General features: G+C 41.5%; 1 protein-coding gene across 1 annotated transcript; it reads left to right on the forward strand.

The window, feature by feature from the left end:
• Window positions 1-1052: 1052 nt before the first annotated feature.
• LOC116062232 (nucleoprotein TPR-like) lies at window positions 1053-6888 on the forward strand. The gene is made up of 7 exons (XM_031316879.1): window positions 1053-1250; window positions 2444-2574; window positions 3053-3248; window positions 3364-3513; window positions 3866-3937; window positions 4181-4393; window positions 6763-6888. Exons 1-7 carry the CDS (start codon window positions 1053-1055, stop codon window positions 6865-6867), a joined length of 1065 nt encoding a protein of 354 aa, XP_031172739.1. The 3' UTR covers window positions 6868-6888.
• Window positions 6889-19914: the final 13026 nt, after the last annotated feature.

Genomic DNA, 19914 nt, shown 5'->3' on the forward strand with positions numbered 1-19914 from the left:
CCAGTATTCAATGGTATTTCTCCACTACCACAGCTCTGGCCTTTGGGTCTCTGTGACCCATACGTTACGTATTTCTCCACAAAGCTTTTCTTCAAACCACACAATAGAAATAGAAGGTTGATCTACGTTTAGTAATGTTGGAATATCAGCTGAACATTTGTGCGGAGTGAAAAGGAGATTGCTGTGGCTCGGTGTGACTCGTCTGATAGAGAAGCTCTTCGCTACAAACAGCGAGTGGAGCACCAAGACAGACAACTGAAGGAGCTAGAGGAAGCTCTGAACTCTGAGCGGGAGAAAATGCAGGTAAAAAATGAAGTGATGGAGTCATATAAGACTGGTGTACCCTTAGTGGCTCTTATTGTGGCATTGCTGTCACTTTTTTTTTTTTATAATTCAAGTTTTTACTTTGACATGAGTGTCAATCAATCAGAACAGAACTGACGGCATTGTTGTGGTACAATATTATGTATAAAGTCCCATACATACACCCGGAATCAAAATAGGTAATAGTAAAAGATTTTAAAAAAAATAAATTAAAAAGAATGAATCTAGCAACCACAGTGGTACATCTCTATCATTACAATATACCAGCAATACCATAGGCAGAGGTGGACTTTACCATTAGGCAAAGGTCGGCAATTGCCTTGGGCCCCGAGCTACCTAGGGGCCCCCAAAATGCCCCATTAACTTATGCTTAAGGTTTTTTTTATTTTTTATTTTTCGCAAATTATATATTTCTAAAACTCCATTTGCGAAAAATGGCATCAAATCATTAGTTTCGCAGACCGGAGGGGCCCCCCCCACCTCACTACATGATTGGACTATTCCATTATCTCACTTACTGCGCATCTGTGAAAGTGACAAGGCTGTAATGCGCCAAAATACGGAGAAAAAAAAGTGACAGACAGACAGGGTGCGTGTGTAGAGTAACAGGCAGTGTACAGAGTAGAGCTACAATGAAGCCAAACTACCCAAGTGGTGCTGAAAAAAGGAGGAAGCGGGAGGAAAGCAAAACGTTTTTTAAAAAATTGCCAAAGTTAAAGTTTTTTGTGATGCCCGCCGCTGACAATGACAACAACGCTACAACCCATGCTACAACCACCATCACGACCGTTAGCACTGCTGCTAGCGAGGAGGAGCTACCTGTTGCTGCCGACAGTGCCAGCCCAGGCTGCTCAAGTCATATTGCTGCTAACGTTATGGATATGGAATCAGTGATAGCAAGATTTGCTGAGGCCAAAGCTCGCAAGGTCAGATTATAGCGCTTTAGACATGACAATACAGACACTCACTCACACACTCACTCACACAGACACACTCACTCACTCAAACACAGACACTCTCACACAGACACACTCACACACTCACTCACACACAGACACTCACTCACTCACTCACTCACACAAACACTCACCCACTCACTCACTCACACAGACACACTCACTCACACACAGACACTCTCACACAGACACACTCACTGTGAGTGTCTGTGTGTGTCTGTATTGTCATGTCTAAAGCGCTATAATCTGACCTTGCGAGCTTTGGCCTCAGCAAATCTTGCTATCACTGATTCCATATCCATAACGTTAGCAGCAATATGACTTGAGCAGCCTGGGCTGGCACTGTCGGCAGCAACAGGTAGCTCCTCCTCGCTAGCAGCAGTGCTAACGGTCGTGATGGTGGTTGTAGCATGGGTTGTAGCGTTGTTGTCATTGTCAGCGGCGGGCATCACAAAAAACTTTGTTAACTTCGGCAATTTTTTTAAAAACGTTTTGCTTTCCTCCCGCTTCCTCCTTTTTTCAGCACCACTTGGGTAGTTTGGCTTCATTGTAGCTCTACTCTGTACACTGCCTGTTACTCTACACACGCACCCTGTCTGTCTGTCACTTTTTTTTCTCCGTATTTTGGCGCATTACAGCCTTGTCACTTTCACAGATGCGCAGTAAGTGAGATAATGGAATAGTCCAATCATGTAGTGAGGTGGGGGGGGCCCCTCCGGTCTGCGAAACTAATGATTTGATGCCATTTTTCGCAAATGGAGTTTTAGAAATATATAATTTGCGAAAAGTAAAAAAAAAAAAAACCTTAAGCATAAGTTAATGGGGCATTTTGGGGGCCCCTAGGTAGCTCGGGGCCCAAGGCAATTGCTGACCTTTGCCTAATGGTAAAGTCCACCTCTGCCTGCATTTATAGCATTTTGTCTCCCATTCCTACTGCAGATACACTATATTGTTATATTTTCTTGTTTTATTGCACATTCTTATATACTTTCCATGTGTTTCCATCATTATTTACCTGATACATTCTAGGGTTTTGTTTTTAATACAGCTTAGGGTTTTGGAGTTGTTTTTAATACAGCTTAGTGTTCCATTTTGTCAGTTTTAACTTCAAATGTCTACAGTTAACTTATTAGTATAACTTAAACTTGACTGTCTATCTGCAGCAACTGCTTAGCCAACAGAAAGATGGCGATGTTGAGGAGAGACAGAAACTCGCCACTGAGAAAGACGCTCAGCAGAAACGCATCACACAGCTAGCTGAAGAGAGAGCCAAGCTGAAGACTAAACTGGCAAGGTAACACACACACACACCATTGATTTTGTATTAGTTAAAGAGATGCCAATTTTAAACCAGCTCTGTGTCATCTTTATGTGGGAAGTGTGTTTAGATGAGCATCGTTTGGCTTCCCTCCGTGGCGCCAGTGAACGGAGCTCGGATCTCAACAGAACTCCCCTGCTCTGCTCCTCTGAGAGTTACGTGCACTGGCGACACGGATGGAAGCCAAACACTGTTTATCTAAACACACCGTCCACACTGCCATGACACAGAGCTGGACTGAAATCAGCAAAATATCTGCTGCTGTTAAGGATGGAATAATAGATATTTTCTATTCGGGTCTCATTACTGTTATACGTGTCCTGTGTCTTGTACCAGACTGTTGTAATTTGACTGCTATAATGACCAGATCAGAACTTCTAGAAGCTATCATGCTAAGTGGCAGATTGATCAATCACCCCTAGAAATACTGAAATTATTGTTATGTGTGCATCAGATCCAGTGCCAGCAGTAACTCAGCTCAGTCTCAGCTGCAAGCCCTCAGAGACTCCGTGGCCCGTCTGACGGCGGAGAGAGACACTCTGAACAAAGACGTGGAAACACAAAAAGCAGACATTCTAGAGAAGAACAAGACCATAACCCAGGTCAAGAAGATTGGACGACGCTACAAGACCCAGTATGAGGAGCTCAAAGTCTAGCATGACAAGGTGGAACTGCGGTTGTGGAATCGGTTCACGTTAAAGTCTGCAGTAGACAAGTTTAGTATGGGTGAAATGGTGATGGCTGTGTGTTCTCTGTGTGTTCCAGCTGGTTGAGGAAACAGCAGCTAAAGCAGGAAGTGAGGCAGGTCCAAGACAGGAGGTGCAGCAGGAGCTGACTAAAACCCAGGAGGAGCGCAATAAGGCCAGAGAGGACCTAAACACACTGAAAGCGGAATTGCAGAAAAAACTGGAGGAGGTGAGCAGGAAGACATTTTAGGTCTTTATTAACCCAACATACAAATATAGAACACCATGAGTTTTTTGCTTTACATGGAGTACACATAGTTGTCAGTCTGTGGCTGCCCAGTTTTTTTTTCTCCATTTTTAGCACTGACCTTATGCGCAAAGTTGCCTCTGCTGCCGGGTTGCTGGAACAGCTGTCTGCACAAAGCCATTTTTAAACTGAACACACACACACAAACAGTGATATATCAAAAACAAGACATATCAGTAGTCACATAATGCATTTGTTGCTTTGTCTTGTCAGTACAGTAAAGACCCCTTTTACATTGATTATATTTCTTTTAAATAATGTTTTCCCCAACCAGGCCCAGAAGTCCCAGCAGGAGTTTGAGGAGTACAGGAAGGAAAACCAGCAGACCGTGGAAAAGTTGCAGGAGGTGCAAAACCAGCTGACACAGAAAATGAACCACAATAATATATACAAATAAAAACACAATGTTAATTGCTGTTAATTACTTTTGGGCTATTTTGGTGGTATTAACACCAATATGGAATAGTAATGTAAGTATCCAGTATCCTGGATACTATGCATCCTGATAAAGATGATTTTATGATGATTTTATGATGATTCACCTGAAAATAGACCCACAGAACCTAACCTCCTCTTTTCTCATTTAAAGGTACAGAACCAATTAAAATCAGCTCAGTCTCAAGCTCAGGCCCGTCAGAACCAGATTCAGCAGATCCAGAGGGCGCTCCAGCAGGCTAAAGAAGCCCTTCAGCAGAACCTCACTAATCAGAAAGAGCTGCAGCAGATCCAACAAAGCAGTCAACAGAGCCACAACCAGGAAATCAGCAACATCAAGACTGCTCTCAGCCAAGCAGAGAGCAAGGTGAGGAGGCTTCTTTCTCTTTACTGAGTAGATTTGTTTGTTTTTGTTTAAATACTTACCTATATTTATAGTTATACTTACAATACATACTTACATTTAGATAGCATTTATAGTTCTTTCTTATACAAAATACACCAGACAGGCAATACCCATTTTGGGGGAAAGAATCGTGCTGTCTCATATGGAGAGAAATGGGAAAATGTTAACCCCCTACACAACAGTTTTTTTCAGCAGAGACTTTATTAAAGACTCATAAGTAGGCCTGTCACGATAACAAATTTTGCTGGACAATAAATTGTCCCAGAAATGATTGCGATAAACTAAAAATAATATTGTCGTTCTGAGACCATTTTCATCTAATATAATGATAATGGCATAATAATGCAGGTACACCTTTTCAAAGATCAATATACTTTTATTTCTAAAGAATATTTAACGCTGGAACTGGAAGACATTTTAAATATCCACAATATGTCTTTGACCTCCTTCAGTATGTCGCCTTTCACGCTGTTTACAGTTGTGGAATTGCCGTTTGTGACACGTGTGTTCTCCCAGGTAATTCATACTGGCTGTCAAATGTTTGCAGCATTCCTCGAGTGTTTGTGAGATAGACTACAGACTCTGTACTGCATTTAACAATTATTTATTAAACACTAAATATTACATTTAAATAATATATAATTAATAAATTAAATATCTATATGGCTATCTGCCACATGGCGAGTAAATGTTTGTACCAAAATAGTTCTGTTTTTCAGTCTTCATTTTGGCGAAGGTGCAGCTATACTTTCTTCTGCTCCTCTGCAGGTAGGAGTTTTGCGGGGGCGGGACATGGACACGGACACACACACACACACACACACACACACACACACACACACACACACACACCGTCACTTCTGTTTACTGATAGCTGCGTTTACCTCAAGCTAATTCATTAATTCAATTTTTTTTTATTTAATTTTTTTTAATACTGTTTATTGATCCCCAGTGGGGAAATTACAATTTACACTCTGTTTGTTAGAAATCACTACACACAGGCCTGAAATACACACACACACGTGCTCAGGACCTATTCATGCACAAATGGAGAGATGTCAGAGTGAGTGGGCTGCCAGTGCTGGACCAGCACCCTGAGCAGTTGTGGGGCTATGGTGCCTTGCTCAAGAGCACCTGGCAGTGCCCAGGAGGTGAACTGGCATCTCTCCAGCTACCAATCCACACTCTGTACTTTGGTCCGTACTGGGACTTGAACTGGCCGGTTCCCAACCCAACTCCCTACGGACTGAGCTACTGCCACCCCTAAAGCTAGCTAGTAAGTGGCAATTTTTGACAAGCAGGTAACGGAGTCTCAGTTCCCCGTCCGGGAGCCTCTGACACACTGACAGCTGTAGGCTTGTACCGGTTAATGTTCTGTGCATTGTCGGACACATACAGCAACTTTCCTGAAACCGCTTGCGAGACTGACAAGTCCACAGCGGCGTGTATGTCCGAGCCTGTCTCCACCGCCTCCACCTGCAGGTTGTCAACTGCGTGGTTTGGAATGAAAGGGAGAAAACCGGACGCCGAGTAACACGGCGGATATTGCTCATATACGTCTTCTTTTTTTGACGGCGCCTTAACGGCAAAGTGCTGCGGGAAACCCCGCTCCAACTACTCGCATTTTCTCGGTCTCTCTCTCTCCGCCAGGAGTCCCGCCTCCACACAAAGACCATGCGACTGACTGACAAGAGGGTTCACTCCTCGTTACGCTAAGGAACCGAGAGTGGTCCTCCAGTCTCTTTGGTAGAGAGAGAGAGAGAGCGAGAGAGAGAGAGAGAGAGAGAGACAAGGAAAACAAACAAGCATGCAAATGGAAATTATCGCGGCCGGAAAAATTATCGAGTTCATTTTTTTTATCGTGCGATTAATTGATTTATTGACTATCGCGACAGGCCTACTCATAAGATACATGAATATTCAATGTCAGTGAGGTAAATCATTAAATGATGCTGGTGACCGTTACTACTTATGGATAGCTAATGTAAACAAGCAAAACATGTATAACAAACTTGTTAAAATTAAGATCCAAACACATCAAATTCCACTGACGAAAAAAAAGCAGACTTTGTTACCTTGATATTTCTTAAAAAAAAAACTAAAAAAGAAACTGCACAAATTCTGCGTAATGCATTTCTTTTGTGCACATTTGGTAAGTGCTTGTTTAAGTCTTAATGCTTATACTGCAAATACTCTGTGTGAGTAAAGACAAAAGTCATTTTCAGATTTTTTTTTTTCCTCAATGGTTGCTGCTGTTGTATTAAAACCTGGGATTATTTTGTGCAATACTTAAACTAATAAGTAGTGGATGTGTGATTACCTCCTGACAGGTGACTGAGCTTCAGAGCCAACTGGACAGCCTGCAGAAGGTTGGGAAAAGCTTTACAGTCAGTTTATCTAGAAGCAGCACTGCATGCACAAGTGCTGTGCAATGATGTTTGGTGATACGTGTGGATAATATACTATATGTGAATTGAATGTATGGAAGCTCTTTGCTATGGGTTGAGTGTAATTAGTAAGCCAAGAGTTTACAATTACATGTTAGCGTTTAATACTTTTAAAATGAACTGATTTTGAATTACTACTAATCAGTGATTGAACTCAAAATTACTTAAGCTAAAAGAAAAATATTTACTGATTACTGCATTATATTCAATTATATTTTTATATTCTGAATTGTCACCTGCCACTGAATTTTGTGTTTCCCTTTATATAAATAAAGACATTGGTGCAGAAAATGTCTCCAGAATGCAGGAAATTAAGTGTTTAATGCTCAAAATATTCTGGGGAAGGACCCCCAGATCCCCCAGTCGTATATTTCTTTAAATAGCATTAAAACATCTTTTAGTCTTGTTCTTGTGACCCCAATATTCACGATTGTAACGTAGTCTATCATATGCTGTGTTTTGTCACAACTCTAATCTGAGCCGTTAAATGTCCCCAACACTGTTCAACACAAAGTGACGCCCTTGCCCACCTGTAACTGTCATTGGCTGTTAAAGTCTTTGCAGTGTTGATAACACACAGCCTAAGCGGTCCTTCAGAATGCTCTATATTACATGTACATGCATACTGTATGTATTAGTGACTGTACACTGTAAAACCTGATAAGTTCACAGTACTCAAAATATTTGACGTAACTGATTACTCGAAAATATTTAAGTAATGCTTTTAATTTTTTTGAATATATATATATATATATATATATATATATATATATATATATATATATAAATAAAAATAAATAAAACATATTTGTTCATTTAACTTAAAATGTATCTTTAGTTTTACATTTTTTTAATGTTTCTTTACTTAAAAGGTTACATTTTTCTTGACATAAAACATATTTTTGTTATACTTTTTTTTAAATTTCTTAAAAGTATTATTTATTTATTTTAATAGTTTTCAGTGCTGCCAACTAAATAACATTTATTCCATTACACCTATTAAGATTAGATTTTACCGACTATACCTTAACTGAATAATTGTCATTTTGTACAAATTAGTATGACAAACTTACTGAAAATAAAGTTTTTCAAAACTCAATTTAAAATAACCAAGATGCCACATTTCCCCTTAATAATCCTCAAAAGAAATACAACTTCAATGTTACAATTCAAGTTTTTTTTTTTATTAAGGAATAACAGTTTGCCTTTTCAAATCCCTTAACAATCATTACTAAAGTAATGCAAATGTTTCTGCAAATGTATATATTCTCCATCCATCCATCCATCTTCTTCCGCTTATCCGGTAACGGGTCGCGGGGGTAGCAGCTCCAGCAGGGGACCCCAAACTTCCCTTTCCCGAGCCACATTAACCAGCTCCGACTGGGGGATCCCGAGGCGTTCCCAGGCCAGGTTGGAGATATAATCCCTCCACCTAGTCCTGGGTCTTCCCCGAGGCCTCCTCCCAGCTGGACATGCCTGGAAAACCTCCCTAGGGAGGCGCCCAGGGGGCATCCTTACCAGATGCCCGAACCACCTCAACTGGCTCCTTTCGACGCGAAGGAGCAGCGGCTCTACTCCGAGTTCCTCACAGATGACTGAGCTTCTCACCCTATCTCTAAGGGAGACGCCAGCCACCCTCCTGAGGAAACCCATTTCGGCCGCTTGTACCCTGGATCTCGTTCTTTCGGTCATGACCCGACACCGGTGGTCAGGGAAGCCGTCCGACTGAAGGAGTCTTTCTGGGATATGTTATCCCAGGGGACTCCGGAGGCAGTTGCAAGGTACCGAAGGGCCCGAAGGGCTGCAGCCTCTGCCGTGAAAGAGGCAAAGCAGCGGGTGTGGGAGAAGTTCGGAGAAGACATGGAGAAGGACTTTCGGTCGGCACCAAGGTGCTTCTGGAAAACCGTTCGCCACCTCAGGAGGGGGAAGCGGGGAACCATCCAAGCTGTGTACAGTAAGGATGGGACGCTGCTGACCTCAACTGAGGAGGTAATAGGGCGGTGGAAGGAGCACTTTGAGGAACTCCTAAATCCAACTAATACGCCCTCTATGGTAGAGGCAGAGCTGGAGGATGATGGGGGATTGTCGTCAATTTCCCTGGTGGAAGTTGCTGAGGTAGTTAAACAACTCCACAGTGGCAAAGCCCCAGGGATTGATGAGATCCGTCCAGAAATGCTTAAAGCTCTGGGTGTGGAGGGGTTGTCTTGGTTGACACGCCTCTTCAACATTGCGTGGAAGTCGGGGACGGTACCTAAGGAGTGGCAGACCGGGGTGGTGGTTCCCCTTTTCAAAAAGGGGGACCAGAGGGTGTGTGCCAATTACAGGGGTATCACACTTCTCAGCCTCCCCGGTAAAGTCTACTCCAAGGTGCTGGAAAGGAGGGTTCGGTCGATAGTCGAACCTCAGGTTGAAGAGGAACAATGCGGATTCCGTCCTGGTCGTGGAACAACGGACCAGATCTTTACTCTCGCAAGGATCCTGGAGGGAGCCTGGGAGTATGCCCAACCGGTCTACATGTGCTTTGTGGATCTGGAGAAGGCGTATGACCGGGTCCCCCGGGAGACACTGTGGGAGGTGCTGCAGGAGTATGGGGTGAGGGGGTCCCTTCTCAGGGCCATCCAATCTCTGTACGACCAAAGCGAGAGCTGTGTCTGGGTTCTCGGCAGTAAGTCGGACTCGTTTCAGGTGAGAGTTGGCCTCCGCCAGGGCTGCGCTTTGTCACCAATCCTGTTTGTAGTATTTATGGACAGGATATCGAGGCGTAGGCGGGGTGGAGAGGGGTTGCAGTTTGGTGAGCTGGGGATCTCATTGCTGCTTTTTGCAGATGATGTGGTCCTGATGGCATCGTCGGCCTGTGACCTTCAGCACTCACTGGATCGGTTCGCAGCCGAGTGTGAAGCGGCTGGGATGAGGATCAGCACCTCTAAATCTGAGGCCATGGTTCTCAGCAGGAAACCGATGGAGTGCCTTCTCCAGGTAGGGAATGAGTCTTTACCCCAAGTGAAGGAGTTCAAGTACCTTGGAGTCTTGTTCACGAGTGAGGGAACAATGGAGCGGGAGATTGGTCGGAGAATCGGCGCAGCGGGTGCGGTATTACACTCAATTTATCACACCGTTGTGACGAAAAGAGAGCTGAGCCAGAAGGCAAAGCTCTCAATCTACCGGTCAGTTTTCGTTCCTACCCTCACCTATGGTCATATATTCTCCAGGAACAATTAAAATACAATTTCCAATAGCATACTAGTGAAACAGTATCTTCAAAAAACACATTAGAAACTGCTCTGACAGCAAAATCCTACCAGCTGGACTTTACCTTTACTACCTGCACTGTATTTCAATATTTTTTAAGGACAATTCCAGCGCAAAATGGCCCTAGGGGTTAATAACAGATGTGTACCCACTTAATCGTTCTCTGGGACATGTTTTCATGCTAATGGAATGCGTTTGTAGCTTGAAACAAGCTAGCGCGGACCGCTGATTAGCTTACAATGCTAGTATTCAGGCACAGTCTTTCTAACCTGTCTGTACAGTTACAAAGTTCTCAATGCTTCGGTTAACATTTATGGACCCTCATTATGCTACCGTTGAAGTGTGGTGATATTTTGAGCCTTTTTAGTGGTATAAATAGTGATTTGTTTTTACTTTCCCTGTGCCCCGAATACTAGCGTTGTAAGCTAAGCAGTGATTCGCGCTAGCTTGTTTCAAGCTACAAACACATTGGATTAGCATGAAAACATGTCCCAGAGAATGATCGAGTGGGTACACATCTGTTAATAACCCCTAGTTTAGTTTTGGCCCGGAATGTCCTTTAAGGCAATGACCATGCACAAAATATTCAGCTTACGGAAACAAGGTGCTTGGAAAAAGGCAAATAAAATAAATATAAGTGAAATAAAATAAAACAATTCAAGTTGTCACTGAAAATGCTAATTTGGATTTTCCAACATCACTCCCTTGTTAACCACTAATTAACGGTTGATAAACAGAAAATCAAAGTGCATTCTTAGGCGAGGTAGATAAGGCAGATGAATATGAAAACTGTATAAAAACTATACATTTAATATGAAAATTTGCATTAAGGAACGCACTTAATCCAGTGTTTGATTTACATCATCTTGAACATTATCACTTGGAGGCACATACGAGGATTAACAGTGAATGCACGTCTGCATTCAGAGCTCTTGCTTTGTTCACTCTTTGAACAACTCATTTTTCAGATTCAATAGGCACGGTTTGAGTGGTTTGTTATCATCAAGACACATCACTATTTTCTGAATAAAGGTTAATGTGTGGATGACTTTTTTTGGATATTCTAAATTCAATGCGTAAATCAGACCAAACAACACTACGAACCCATCGGCCAACTGGGGGAGATCCTTCACAACAATGTCATCTTCAATGACAACAGAAATGCTCTCAGGGTTGAAGTGGATTGCAGAAGTGCTGGCAGTCACCATGGTAAGGAGAGCCACTGGGGTGTCAGGAGTATCTGGTTCATCCCCCTGCTGCAAATGACAAACAATTCCAAATATGAGAATAATTTCAAATGCAAGGTTTAAAATATTGCAATATGATCATCGGTGCTCACTCCACACTTTAAGATCAGTACAAGCTATTACGATGCTTTTGCAGTTGCGAGTGGGAATCAAGGGGGCCCCGCATACCTAGTGCTTGTAGCCACGTGTTGCTCATCAGTGCATGGCCCCACAAGGTGAGGTGTCTTTAAGAACACACATCACTAACTTTAGTAATCAAGTGTAGCTTTGTTTTCAAAACAAGAAAACCTAGTGCTGGATGATATGGCCTTGACGTAATATTTTGATATATTTAGCATATTCCACAATATACAAAATATGTATTGATAGTTTTGAAATATTTTGTCCTCATAAATGCACAATTGAACTTCTTGGTTCATACAGTCACACCTGTATAAGAATTCTAGTTGTTTCGGCAACATGTTTGCATTATAACATTTGTTTATATTCATTAGTGGTTTCTATTTGATTTTTTTTTTTTAAACTGTAAGAAGTGAAATAGAAATAACTTGGCATGTTTATGCCTCCATACAGCCTTGTTTTAAAAAGCTCAAGAAAGACCCTTAAAAATAAGTGTTTCATTTCAAAGTTTAATTTAACGTTAATGTATTATGGACTGCAACCTCATGATTTTCACGGAAACATGGTAAAAACAGCGCTGTGCAACAATGTGCAGACGATGAGTACGAAAGCAAGACACGAGTCTAGATGACGTTAACCACGCAATTACTCATGGACCCTCCCCCTTTCACACATTGGCCACCTGTGGCAGACTCGCTCTCTCCTCCTTTTCAACATGAAATTAAAAAAAGTCACCTAATTTGCAGGTCGCAAATGTGCGACTAGTTTTAAAAATTACTTGCACTGTCTCAAAAAATGGTCGCAAAATGCTGTCTGGAGCCCTGACAGATGAAACTCTGAATCTGTATGTGACTCGCCGGAGCCGAGTCACATACAGATTCATAGGAGAACCATAGGAGAGAGATAGAAAGGCCAAACACTAGTGATTGTCATGTCAGTGGCATAATAAATTGTGTGACATCATATCGGTATTTGCAATATAGCAATTAACAATATACCACGAGGGACAATGTCAAAATTATGTATATCGATATATCGCCCAGCACTAAGTAAACCAACACAATATTTTGCTGATTTTCAACTTGCTGCAATTGTAGTATGTGCAGATGGGAATAATGTGTGATTAAGGTTGGTTTCCCATACAATGTTAATACTGTAGTGATTAATTGACATATATGCTAGTACTTACATTGCAGGTCTTTTAGAACTCCGAGGCATCATCGCGCAGATACAGTGGGAGGGCCCGAAGGGCCAGTGTGAAAAAAATACTTAAAAAAACAACAACAAAAAATGACACTCCAAGGGATTTAGAACTCAGTACAGACTTCATTCAAAGTCCCAACATTGTGTTCATGTCTATGTTTATTTTATTCTCACCTGCAGGTCATAGATCCTTAAAATCTCTCTCAACAAATCTGCCGTCTTGCCTGTCATGGAGGCCTTCTGCCTGTACAGGGCAATCAGTCGTAGTGTGTGTCGGTCAAGCTCACAGTAGAATTGGTTGCGAAGGTTCACATTTGTAAGGCGATGGAACTCAGCAAACACCTGCAATGAAAGATCAATCTATTAGTCAAGGTTACCTTAAAATACGAATATAAAATGCTTTAAGAAACACATACACATTCATATACAATCAATTGAAATCTGAAAGTCAACTTTTATTCTTGTTTTAAAGACAATGAAAAATCTGAAACCTGTAATGTTAATGCTGTTTCATACACTTAACTTTATCGCGTTTCAGCACACCTCAGCAAGCACTGCTCTGTTGTTGAGAGCTAAACAAAAACGTTCGTGAGCTCATTCTTGGGGGGGAATGTCCATTGATTGGGTTACAATCTGATAACTGTCTTTTGGACCCATAGTTTGAGAAAACTGGAGCCTTCGATGCGAAGCCCAAAAAGCAGAACGGTGCTCCGTACATGCGACAATAGCTATGAAGGTAAATATGGTGCAAAACGGGAGAGCTTGTAGAATACGATGTGAGAACTTGCAGAACAAAAAATCTGAACTTGTATGTTAAAATTTGCACTTGTAAAAATTGAATTTGCACTTGTAAAAATAAAATTTGCACTTGTAAAAAATATTCACACACATGTGATCTGAATTTGAAGTCATACAAAGAAAAAAAACATGAGAGCTTGTAAAAAAAATCTGAACTTGTAAGTTGAAATTTGCACTTGTAGAAAATGTTCACACACCTGTATTCTGAATGTGAAGTTACAGAAAAAATATTCACAAATGTGTAGATTGATATTTACATGAACACAATGACAGCTGCAAACTTATAATGCAACATTTACTCGTATACTTACAACCTCTGGAATCTGTCACTGCAACTTCACATATGTGCTCTCTCGCATCACAAAGTGGCCAATCTGCGCACCTCGACTTTCACAACACTCTTGACGATACATTTGGTGCAAAACTAATTTGTACCTGTGGACTTAGGCTGTGGAGCTCTGAGCTAACAGAACGGGAAAAGCCTTCTTATATACAGTCTATGGGAAAATCAGGGTTTCTATCGCCAGATGAGGGACAACTCTGTCTGGCTTATTTATGTAGCATGGAAACTTGGTGGAATAGCATGCTAGCGTTAGCTAACTAGCAGCCAGCCCGCTTCTAAATAAATACCTTTTAATTGTCTAAACATTTTTAACAGTCAAACTAAAACACTGGCGGTGAGCTCCACGGCCTGCAGCCGCAGACGGACCGTCATCAGTGGGTAACAGGTGCCAAGTTTCGCATCCCTGCTGAGAATTGCATCCACTAGGGAAAATAATGATTTTATAAGGCAAAGTACTGTTTAAAAACTAGGCAATAGTAAATCTCTTTGTCATGTTCATCAATAATGATTAGAATTTTAGAAGGTTTAGAGACATCAATGTTTTATCAGACTCTGTAGTAGCATTTCCTTGCTACCTAGATACAATTTTCGGCAGCAATGCATTCTGCAGAAATTATTGTTTCTACCCAAGCGGGTGCAATTCTTAGCAGGGATGCACAACATCAGCAAAGCAAGCTCTGGTCATGGCCGGGGGATGGGCCGCTGCTACCGGATGTGGGGCTCTCCGTGTCCCGCTGGAGCTCCGACTGCAGGTCGAGGTCGGCAGCAAAGCTTTCTGGCAAAAGCAGTGTTGCTACGCTGGTCGATCCCCACTGATGACGGTCCGTCTGCGGCTGCAGGCCGTGGAGCTCACCGCCAGTGTTTTAGTTTGACTGTTAAAAAGTGTTTAGACAATTAAAAGGTATTTATTTAGAAGCGGGCTGGCTGCTAGTTAGCTAGCTAACGCTAGCATGCTATTCCACCAAGTTTCCATGCTACATAAATAAGCCAGACAGAGTTGTCCCTCATCTGGCGATAGAAACCCTGATTTTCCCATAGACTGTATATAAGAAGGCTTTTCCCGTTCTGTTAGCTCAGAGCTCCACAGCCTAAGTCCACAGGTACAAATTAGTTTTGCACCAAATGTATCGTCAAGAGTGTTGTGAAAGTCGAGGTGCGCAGATTGGCCACTTTGTGATGCGAGAGAGCTCATATGTGAAGTTGCAGTGACAGATTCCAGAGGTTGTAATCACTGAGTTGTGGTTGTGATGGAAAATGAACCAGAGTAAAAAAAAAGTATACGAGTAAATGTTGCATTATAAGTTTGCAGCTGTCATTGTGTTCATGTAAATATCAATCTACACATTTGTGAATATTTTTTCTGTAACTTCACATTCAGAATACAGGTGTGTGAACATTTTCTACAAGTGCAAATTTCAACTTACAAGTTCAGATTTTTTTTACAAGCTCTCATGTTTTTTTTCTTTGTATGACTTCAAATTCAGATCACATGTGTGTGAATATTTTTTACAAGTGCAAATTTTATTTTTACAAGTGCAAATTCAATTTTTACAAGTGCAAATTTTAACATACAAGTTCAGATTTTTTGTTCTGCAAGTTCTCACATTGTATTCTACAAGCTCTCCCTTTTTGCACCATATTTACCTTCATAAATAGCCACTAGCTAATGTTAGCATTCTGACGTATCACCACAGACTGTAACGTTACATACAAAGTCGACGCAGTTGGCACAATACAAAAAAACACATGCAATGTCATACAGTATACCGTGATTCAACATACAAGCTAGTTGGGTCAATTTGTTACTTACTTCGCCGATGTAAAAGGCTAACGTTATGTTTAAGATGTTGCTAGCCGACCTAACGTTACGCGCGCATTCCTTAAGTTAATGACAATGGTAGAGAATAAACGTCTTCATCTATTCTAACGAAGTAACGTAAACGCATTAATAAAAATACAATTAAAAAATAACGAGGTTACGGATAACGAGACTGCAAAAGATCTAAAGTTCTAAAGATCTAGTTAGCTACTCGTTACAACCATGGTTACAACTGAAAACGTAGCTAGCTAAGTTAGTAGTTAGCTCCAACTCTCTCATTGCACCGGACAAAATAAACGTCATTATTTTTACTTACCACAACACAGCACTTATCAGAAGCAGCAGCAACACACTTTAAAAAACGACCAAGGTTGATGACTGTTGCAAATCCGACGTCAACGACATTATTTTGCCGATTTTGCATATGGCTACTAGCCGCGAAGTCGCTCGCATCGGGTAGCATTCTTGAATCGTTTTGAACGAAGCCAGTTGCGTCGAGACGCTGATGACGTCAGACGTTTCGTCCACCTGTTTACTCAAAAGTTGTCATTAATATGTTGATATACACTGAAAAACATTAATCCACATACAATTAAAAGCACATTTGTCGTTTACAGGACTTAGTAGTTTATAGTTGTATTAACAAAATATGTGGTTTTGATTGCTGTACCCATATAGGGTTTACAGTGTAGTGGTGCTTATGGGACGTCGCTCTGGGACGGGGTGTTTGAGGTTGAGAGGGAAAAATCACAGTATACTCACTACAAAAAACTAGACTATACCACTGTACTAGACCTAGGCTATTTGATGGTAGACAAACAATTGTGTGCCTGTGTATGTGTGTGTTTTAACAGACTGGATCAACATATGGTCGTAAAATGATGACAGGCTACCTGTCCTCAGTTGGGGTACGTGCAGGGGAATGCTGCGTTGGGTGCGTTCTGGCTATCTGGCAGGGTTTTGCCCAATAGGGTCTGACTGCAGACCTCCTATGTGGAGCTCAGGCAATCTGGGTGTCAACTTATCTGTCAGGATGTAAATGTCAAGGTTTTTATGGCAAGCCCTTTTACCATTTATTCTTTCAAACTTACTAGTTGCTATTTAAATGCTACTAGTACTTATTAGTTACTATTAACTATTCCATTAACTACTAATACGTATTCCCGTTTTACTAGTAACACTTGATTATATACTAGCACGTTTTAGTTACTAGTAGGCTAACTATTCCATCAGTTACTAGTAACTAATTGCACATTTTTGACATTGCAATCTATAGGGCTCTGTAGAGATCACCTTTTCATTAGTTACTAGCATAGCCGGAGTTTGACATTCGAGCCGGGGGGGGGGGGGGGCAAAAAAATAAATAAATAAATAAACTCATTGTAGAATGAGACAGACTCGAGCCTGTTAATTAATCCTAAACCTAAACTAAATTATAACTCGTTTGAAAGCCTTGTTCTTAATCTTCAACACCCAACATGGAAAACAGTACAGCCAATTATATTTGTTGTTGTTTACCGAGCACCAGGTCCATATTCTGAGTTTTTATCTGAATTCTCAGAGTTTTTATCATGCGTAGTCCTTCAATCAGACAAAGTACTTATTGTAGGTGATTTTAATATCCATGTGGACATTGAGAGCAATAGCCTTAGTACTGCTTTCAATTCACTGCTAGATTCAATTGGTTTCAGTCAGAGGGTGCATAAGGCCACGCACTGTTTTAACCACACCCTCGACCTTGTGCTAGAATATGGCATCAAAATTGACGATTTAATAGTATTTCCGCAGAATCCTTTATTATCAGACCATTTTTTAATAACTTTCGAATTCCTACTACCAGACTATACGAAATTAAATAAAAGTTTCTACACTAGATGCTTATCTGACAGTGCTATAGCTAAATTTAAGGAAGCTATTCCAACAGCACTTAACTCAATGTCATGCCTTAATATAACAGAGGACTGTTATGTTAACTCTAGTCCCTCCCAACTTGATAACTTTGTAGACGCTGCTACGGCCTGCCTACGGACTACTTTAGACTCGGTTGCTCCTCTCAAAAAGAAGATGATGAAGGAAAGGAAACTAGCACCTTGGTATAACTCCCAAACTCGCAAATTAAAACAAATCTCACGAAAACTTGAAAGTAAATGGCGTTCCACCAAACTGGAAGAATCTCGTGTGGATTGGCAAGATAGTCTAAAAAATTATAGGAGGGCCCTCAGAAATGCCAGATCAGACTATTACTCAACACTAATAGAAGAAAATAAGAACAACCCAAGGTTTCTTTTCAGCACTGTAGCCAGGCTGACAGATAGTCACAGCTCTATTGAGCCATCTATTCCTATAGCTCTGAGCAGTGATGACTTCATGACCTTTTTTAATGATAAAATTATAACAATTAGAGAAAAAATTCATCACCTTCTGCCCACAGCTTCCAACGACTCACCATTGGGCGCAGGAGGGCTAGAGAGAACGATAAGACCTGATACTTATTTAGACGGCTTTTATCCTTTAGACCTCCAACAATTAATGTTAAGGGTCTCTTCAGCTAAGCCAACTACCTGTCTCTTAGACCCCATTCCAACGAAGCTACTTAAAGAAGCACTACCCGTGGTCAATACCACATTACTAGATACGATCAATATGTCCTTATTAACGGGTCACGTACCGCAGTCTTTTAAAGTAGCTGTGATAAAACCTATTCTGAAAAAACCCACCCTCGACCCTGAGGTCTTAGCCAACTATAGACCTATATCTAACCTCCCGTTTCTCTCCAAAATCCTTGAGAAGGTAGTCGCTAATCAATTGTGTGACTTTCTGCATAGAAATAGTCTATTTGAAGACTTTCAGTCAGGATTTAGAATGCATCATAGCACAGAGACGGCACTGGTGAAAATCACTAACGACCTTCTAACTGCTGCTGACAAAGGACTTGTCTCCGTACTTGTCTTATTAGATCTTAGTGCTGCATTCGACACTATTGACCATACCATCCTCTTACAGAGACTGGAACATTTAGTTGGCATTAAAGGAATCGCACTAAGCTGGTTTAAGTCCTATTTTTCTGAGCGATCCCAATTTGTTAATATTAACGATAAACCATCCAAATACGCTAAAGTTAGCCATGGCGTTCCTCAAGGCTCAGTGCTTGGACCAATTCTATTCTCTTTATATATGCTTCCTCTAGGCAATATTATTAGGAAACACTCAATTAACTTTCACTGTTACGCAGACGACACCCAATTATATCTGTCAATCAAGCCAGACGAAAGCGGTCAGTTAGCTAAACTTCAAGCGTGCATTAAAGATATAAAATCCTGGATGACCCACAATTTTCTGATGTTGAACTCAAACAAAACGGAAGTTATTGTGCTGGGACCCAAGCACCACCGAACTTCATTATCTAAATATATAGCTACCCTAGATGGTATTGCCCTGGCCTCCAGCACTACTGTCAGAAATCTAGGAGTCATTTTTGACCAGGATCTATCCTTTAACGCCCACTTAAAACAAACCTCAAGAACAGCCTTTTTCCATCTTCGTAACATTGCCAAAATCAGGAACATCCTGTCTCAAAACGATGCTGAAAAACTAGTCCATGCATTCGTAACTTCCCGGCTGGACTACTGTAATTCTTTACTATCAGGATGCTCAAATAAGTCCCTCAAGACCCTCCAGCTGATCCAGAATGCTGCAGCACGTGTTCTGACAAGAACTAACAAAAGAGATCACATTTCTCCTGTATTAGCTTCTCTGCATTGGCTTCCTGTAAAATCCAGGATTGAATTTAAAATCCTTCTCCTGACCTACAAAGCACTAAATGGTCAAGCACCATCATACATAGAAGAGCTTTTAGTACCTTATTGTCCCACTAGAGCACTGCGCTCCCAGAACTCAGAGCTACTTGTGGTTCCTAGAGTCTCTAAAAGTAGAATGGGAGCCAGAGCCTTCAGCTACCAGGCTCCTCTCCTGTGGAACCAGCTCCCAACTTGGGTTCGGGGGGCTGACACCGTCGCCACATTTAAGAATAAACTGAAAACCATCATCTTTGATAAAGCTTATAGTTAGGGAGTGAGGAGTTGCAGCATAGTAGAGTAGAGGGAGGCAGGAAGTACAAGCCCGTTCCGGCAGGGGAGAGTACGAGCCCGGTCCAGGGCCCCTCTCCTTAGCCTGCCTCTCTTAGTTATGCTATTATAACTCTAGACTGCTGTGGGAAGCTCCTTCCAAGGACACAATGAGCCGCTCCCTCTTCTCTC

The sequence above is a fragment of the Sander lucioperca genome, chromosome 20 (genome assembly GCF_008315115.2).
Source record: "Sander lucioperca isolate FBNREF2018 chromosome 20, SLUC_FBN_1.2, whole genome shotgun sequence".
Lineage (NCBI taxonomy): Eukaryota > Metazoa > Chordata > Actinopteri > Perciformes > Percidae > Sander > Sander lucioperca.